This window comes from Camelina sativa, chromosome 18 (genome assembly GCF_000633955.1).
Source record: "Camelina sativa cultivar DH55 chromosome 18, Cs, whole genome shotgun sequence".
Lineage (NCBI taxonomy): Eukaryota > Viridiplantae > Streptophyta > Magnoliopsida > Brassicales > Brassicaceae > Camelina > Camelina sativa.
This window is the reverse complement of record NC_025702.1, coordinates 11,925,267-11,931,651: the sequence shown is the minus strand read 5'-3', so window position 1 is coordinate 11,931,651 and position 6,385 is coordinate 11,925,267. Positions and strand designations below refer to the sequence as shown.

General features: G+C 32.4%; 2 protein-coding genes across 2 annotated transcripts; both read right to left on the bottom strand.

Moving 5' to 3' along the window:
- Positions 1,113 to 2,488, bottom strand: LOC109130486 (the record flags this gene model as incomplete). Its single annotated transcript, XM_019240073.1, has 5 exons — positions 1,113 to 1,308; positions 1,391 to 1,655; positions 1,768 to 1,810; positions 1,960 to 2,070; positions 2,240 to 2,488. Coding segments are annotated over 4 exons (654 nt in total), but the record flags the coding sequence as incomplete, so codon positions are not given.
- Positions 2,572 to 5,642, bottom strand: LOC104763391. Its single transcript, XM_019240072.1, has 5 exons — positions 5,550 to 5,642; positions 3,381 to 3,450; positions 3,049 to 3,287; positions 2,769 to 2,879; positions 2,572 to 2,619 (listed from the first exon to the last, which is right to left on the bottom strand). The coding sequence occupies exons 1-5, from the start codon at positions 5,640 to 5,642 to the stop codon at positions 2,572 to 2,574; spliced, it is 561 nt and encodes a 186-aa protein (XP_019095617.1).

Genomic DNA, 6,385 nt, shown 5'->3' with positions numbered 1-6,385 from the left:
GTCCTCTTACAAGATCAAAATCTAGGAGGTTCAACCAAGTTATCAATGGACTAATCAAAAAGCTGGACAAGAAGCAAGAAGACGTGGTTCAAACCATTTGAACAATCCTCATAGCTCAGGGTGTTCGATGAAGGGTTAAATGTTGCTTATGCACTCTTTTCCCCTTGTCAAGTTTTGTCCCATTGGGTTTTCTTGACAAGGTTTTTAATGAGGCTTAAGTGACTCTTTCTAGGCCCCTTTGTCACCTCATTTCGTGGTCCAAGGCCCATCTCTTTGCCTTGGCCGATTTTCTTTCTCTCTTGTTCAAACTTTACATTTAATGCTTTTGTAATTTCCTAGACATTTTTGCATGAGCTTGCATAAGTGTGAGACTTGTGCATATTCTTTCATGAGTTTGACCTTGTGCATGCTCTTGCATATCTCTCCTCTCTCCCCTCTTCTCATTTCGTCCTCCTCTTCTATATAATCTCCATGTATTTTTCTTTTGCAAACCATCAAACATTTTAATTAAAAACTTTCTTTTTACTTGTTTGAGATCCTCATCCAAGAGTCTATCAGTTGGGAAGAGAGAAGAGTCGCCCAAATTTCTAAGGACTGCTGCCACAACTTATTTCAGCAATACATCAACTCTCAACGATTCTTATTCACTACAACAGCGACTTTTACATTCTATTTTAGTTTATTTTTTTGTCCCTGTCACTAATCCAACGACTTAAAAACGAATAGGGCCTTAGACTATCTATAATGGTTTTTCCTATTTTTTCTCTATAACAGAAAAACTCTATAATAGAGGTAAGTTTTAACTCAACCCAACTTTATTCTCACATCTAAAATAGAGTTTGCAAAACTCTATTTTTTTTCTCTATAAATAGAGGAAAATATAGCAATCTCTATTTTAGAGATAATAATAGAAATGGGTTGGAGCAAATTTGCATTTAAAATAGAGATTTCTATATTTGTCTCTATATATAGAGACAAATATAGAATGGGTTGGAGAACCAATAAACTATCTAGGTTAGGCGCAACTACCATTAAAGAGAGAACCAAGCAGGTTGCTGAGATTATCTATGGAAAAGAAGAATTCACTCTAAAAAGACATATTGCCTCAAGCAGCTACAAATGTCTACCAAGCACACATTCGATTCCAACAAAATCTAAAACATATGTACAAAACTTGAAACTAGTTTTTAAACATTCTAGGTTTTTGGAAAAGATAGAAACAACCTACTCATATACTTGGCTTTCTCTTACTCACGTACGTCTCTTCTCCCATTTTACTCCATTCTTCATAAACAACTTCAGTTTCTTCTGAATAAATAAAACAAAGGTGAGATTACAACATACTTCGCAAGTGTTCATATATAACAAACTCGGATTAAATAATACATACCGACGATTGTGAATTCACTTTCCCGAGGAAGATGGGCGGTGATCTTCATACTTCCAATAAGATTTTGCACCTTCTCGAAGATCAGGATCCAGTTTGGCTTTTAGCCACCCAAGTCGAGCAATAAGCTCTTCTATGTTCAAAACAGCAGCTTCAATGGAATCTGATTCCATGATGTTTAGTCTAAGACCTTCAACGCCTTGCACTTGCTGTGTGTCTTCCTTTGTTTGCTCTTCTCCGGTTTCGGGAACATCTTCCATTTCTTCATCTAATATAAAAACAAGTCAAACAAATGCTTCCATATGTTCAAGAAAACCAAATAAATTCAGTAAACAAGTAACCATTCGAGACAAATCGTTCGTTTAGATAGAAAATCTAACCTTGATTCTTAGGTTTCACAAACTTAGCACACTTTACCCCATCCTACAAAATTAACATGTTATAATGAGGATACCAAAGTCAGAAACAGTACTTTTAAAATTATTCATATTCAAGAACATGAAGTGAGGTGTTGCTCCATAGATAAATCTCGAAAACAAATACAAGATCACATATAAGAAATGAAAACTAACCACAGTACTAGGCACTTTCCAACCATCTTCAACAGACCAATCCAACCGTGGACGCAAACTCTTGCCTCGATAAATCTTTCCTTCACCCTCTGGTTTAGGAAGCAACTCAATCTGCAAAAAAAAAAAATTATTCGCAGTTTCATATAGTCTTTGTACGTTACATCACACTCCTTTCTTTATATATTTTAGAATTCTTTTACACAAAATAAAATTAAAAAACCCTAGAGAGAAATAGTAAAAGCGTAGATTGAAGAACAGTAGCAAGCTGTTTCATACATACCTGACATAATTGCTTACCCTGGATACCCACAATTTCGCCAGACCAGTAACATTTATCTCTATACCAATCAACTAAATCTCCAACTTTCCAAGTATCATGAACGACGACAAGAGGTTCTGTCTCACCCTTGAGATTAAGGTATTCACTTTCATGATAATGTGGTGGATACGTGGGACGAACCATTAGTTGACTTTCCGTCCCACCTTCAGGCGTTTCAAACACTAGCGCATTATCTATCGCTGAAACATATATATAATGTACAAGAAATTGTTAAGCTAAATAAATATTGATAAGAGNCCATTCGAGACAAATCGTTCGTTTAGATAGAAAATCTAACCTTGATTCTTAGGTTTCACAAACTTAGCACACTTTACCCCATCCTACAAAATTAACATGTTATAATGAGGATACCAAAGTCAGAAACAGTACTTTTAAAATTATTCATATTCAAGAACATGAAGTGAGGTGTTGCTCCATAGATAAATCTCGAAAACAAATACAAGATCACATATAAGAAATGAAAACTAACCACAGTACTAGGCACTTTCCAACCATCTTCAACAGACCAATCCAACCGTGGACGCAAACTCTTGCCTCGATAAATCTTTCCTTCACCCTCTGGTTTAGGAAGCAACTCAATCTGCAAAAAAAAAAAATTATTCGCAGTTTCATATAGTCTTTGTACGTTACATCACACTCCTTTCTTTATATATTTTAGAATTCTTTTACACAAAATAAAATTAAAAAACCCTAGAGAGAAATAGTAAAAGCGTAGATTGAAGAACAGTAGCAAGCTGTTTCATACATACCTGACATAATTGCTTACCCTGGATACCCACAATTTCGCCAGACCAGTAACATTTATCTCTATACCAATCAACTAAATCTCCAACTTTCCAAGTATCATGAACGACGACAAGAGGTTCTGTCTCACCCTTGAGATTAAGGTATTCACTTTCATGATAATGTGGTGGATACGTGGGACGAACCATTAGTTGACTTTCCGTCCCACCTTCAGGCGTCTCAAACACTAGCGCATTATCTATCGCTGAAACATATATATAATGTACAAGAAATTGTTAAGCTAAATAAATATTGATAAGAGTTAATTAAAAATATACAATGGAGGATTTAAACTCACCTTCGTCTGGATAGTCAAGATACTTTAGCTTATATCTAAGTTCTCCACTTTCATTGGTTATATCCGTTATCTATTAGACCATTAAAAAACAAAAGATGTTGAATTTTTTTTTTTTTTTTTTTATAAAGAAAGATGTTGAAATATTACATTAGTAATAACAGAAAAAGCATCTCAAACGTTAATATAAACTTGTGAGTGTATGCATTCAAGAGAATAAAAGCTACAAAGATCTGGAAAACAAAACAGAGATGACTAGACACTGGAAATACAGATGTAGGTGCTGATACAGATTTAGATAAAGAGTTCAGGATCTGAATTGCAACTAGAAGAACCATGTCTAAAGAGCTATGTTAAAGCTCACAAGAGATGTAATTTTGTAATTGATGCAATGGCTAACATCAAAAGATGAATAATAGCTAAAACAATTTAATTTACAGAACTACCATCGAGGATCCAACAATCTAGTTTACCACATGGGCATGGCATGCCAAAACATGGAAAAAATATTTGGTTATGTTTTATCAAGCGATTTCAAAGAAGCAAATATGATAGTTGTATTTACATCAAATGTTCATCAAGACTGTTCTTCTAGGTAGATGGACATGGCATGCCAAAACATCTTTCTATCCAAAACCCCAAAAGACACCTAAGTTCTCCTAAAACATAAAAGACCTCTGGGTTGCTAATAATATCACTAAGCCGGGATTATTGGTTTGAGATTTGAATAGAGTTTCAAAGACTTAAATGTTTTAAAGAGTTTTAATATATGTTGTTAGTAGATCAAGATTTTGTTAAACTCTGCTAAAGTTCAGTGATATTAATTTGTGATTTGTAAAAGGTTATTTAAAATTTTAACAAATTTGGTTTATTTGATTCAGACTTTTATAAAGTCGTTATTCAATTAAAACAAAATAATTTAAGATTGTTGATAAATTCAATTATTATGTTATTAGTTCATGATTTTATAAATTTTATTCACAAAATAAATTCAAGGAAAATATCACAAAAATACAAAGATTGTTTGGAACATTTTACAAGATTTAAGAAAACTAATCAACAAAACTATAGAATACTCGCAAGCAATCCTTAAAAATCTTTCACTTATTCATTTTTGATGATTTATTAAAATCTTCAAAATTCTTTATAAATTAGAATCTAATAACACCCCTAAGTTTTAATTGTGACAATACGACAGCCCAGTGGCGTGTAAGACTACCCCAAAAAGGTGAAAAGATTGGTTCTTTTGAATTTAAATGTTTTGGAAGGAACATGATGTCAACAAAAGACAAAGAGAAAACCACAAAGGTAGCTAGAAGAAAAAGAAAAAAACAAAGATAAACTAGCTGAAGGAAAAAACAATTCAAATACAAGTGGATACAAATGCCACTAGAAATTGGATGTAGTAGAAGATGAAAAAAGACTTTCATAAGAACTATGTGGAATCAACAAACATTGCATTAACAGTGACTAGGATGTAGTTCTTATAATTAGTCTTCAAGATATAGAAAGATAAACCATTGGTTATAGACATAAGATGTATATACCACGTTATTCCTGGTAAGGATTCTCGGCTAAAGATCATGTTTGGATTTATCCAAACATGATCTAGCACATCTTAGAAGATTTGGTTTGGATTTAGATTTTGTTGGATAGCAATGTTGACATGACTCAAATTGATGCATGTTCACATCACAATAAAAAAAAACATATCCTAAAGATGTTAAATAGATCTTTTTAAGACATCCATATAGAATCAAAAGTAGCAAAATAAAGATGAGGATTTTTATGAAGAAGTAAGCCGGCTTAACAAAGGGAGCAGGCTGTGCGACCGCCCCGGGTATATAGATTAAAGAGGTATATACGTATAAGAAAAAGAGCACAAAAAAAAATTGTAAGTTAAAGGAGCACAAAACAAAAATTGTAAAAGTTAAAGGGGCACAAAAAAAATTATATAAACCAAAGAGACCCAAAAAAATCAATAAGTTTTTTAATAGATTAAAAGTCTTTTTTTTTGTTGCTCAAAACCTGTAATATATGTTTAAGCCGACACCTGAAGTAAGAAGTAGACTAGTGAAAATCTTGTTAGTTCACAATGTGAACTTCAAATAATTCTTGAACCTGCCCTTATGCTAAACTAGAGTTACATTTAACTTTTGATAGCCCCATTACCTTACAGCGAAACCAAGCCCCGCGGTATTCCTCGATAAAGGATTTCACTTCAACAATTTGATCAACTTGGAATGGTAAATTGACTTGAGTCATTTTTACCAGTATAAGAGCTGCACATAGTTGAAATTGTACTATGAATTAAGTTGGATAGAATAAGAATCTCTCATACCATTTAAATTTGTTCAAAACAAATTTATTTTGCAGAAGTAGAATGAATAATATAAAAGATTGTGGAAATTACTATCTAGAAAATGTCAATAGTAGTAAGGCAAAGGTGGTCATCATGGCTGCAAATTCATCTGTTTGTAAATTAAGTCTGTTCTATTTTAAGGATGATTAGTCTTGCAAACTAGACAACCTCACCTCCACTACAATGAGGTAATATGTTAATCATCTCACCTCACTACAATGACTTAATATGTTAACCATCTCACCCCATTACAATGATTTAATATTGTAACCAAAACTTGTAATTACAAACAGATCTACCAAATAGATCTACAAGCAGACCGAGAAAAAATAATTTGATGTTAATCAAATTGTGTCCAAAAAAAATTTAAACAAGCTTATTTTTTTTAAATTTTAAAATAAGCTTCATCATCTAAGATAAAATTGCTAGTATAAAACTTTGATCTAATATATTATTAATTATTGATCAATATATATTAAAACAAAGTTTTATACTAATAATTTATCTTTGAATCTGAGTTTAAAGATAATTTACGGGTTCAAAACCCATCCCATTGAAAAAACAGTGGAAAATTTGAGGAGAAAAGAATTTTTTTTTAAACCATTTTTCAGCCAAAACAAAAAAAAAAAACTATGTTACCTAATTT

Excerpts from the sequence above, each read along its gene's own strand:
- LOC104763391 (XM_019240072.1), bottom strand. The coding sequence starts at position 5,642 with ATGACTCAAGTCAATTTACCATTCCAAGTTGATCAAATTGTTGAAGTG. Across the intron at positions 3,451-5,549 it reads GGGCTTGGTTTCGCTGTAAG|ATAACGGATATAACCAATGA; the intron begins GTAATGGGGCTA and ends ATGGTCTAATAG. Across the intron at positions 3,288-3,380 it reads TCTTGACTATCCAGACGAAG|CGATAGATAATGCGCTAGTG; the intron begins GTGAGTTTAAAT and ends TATATGTTTCAG.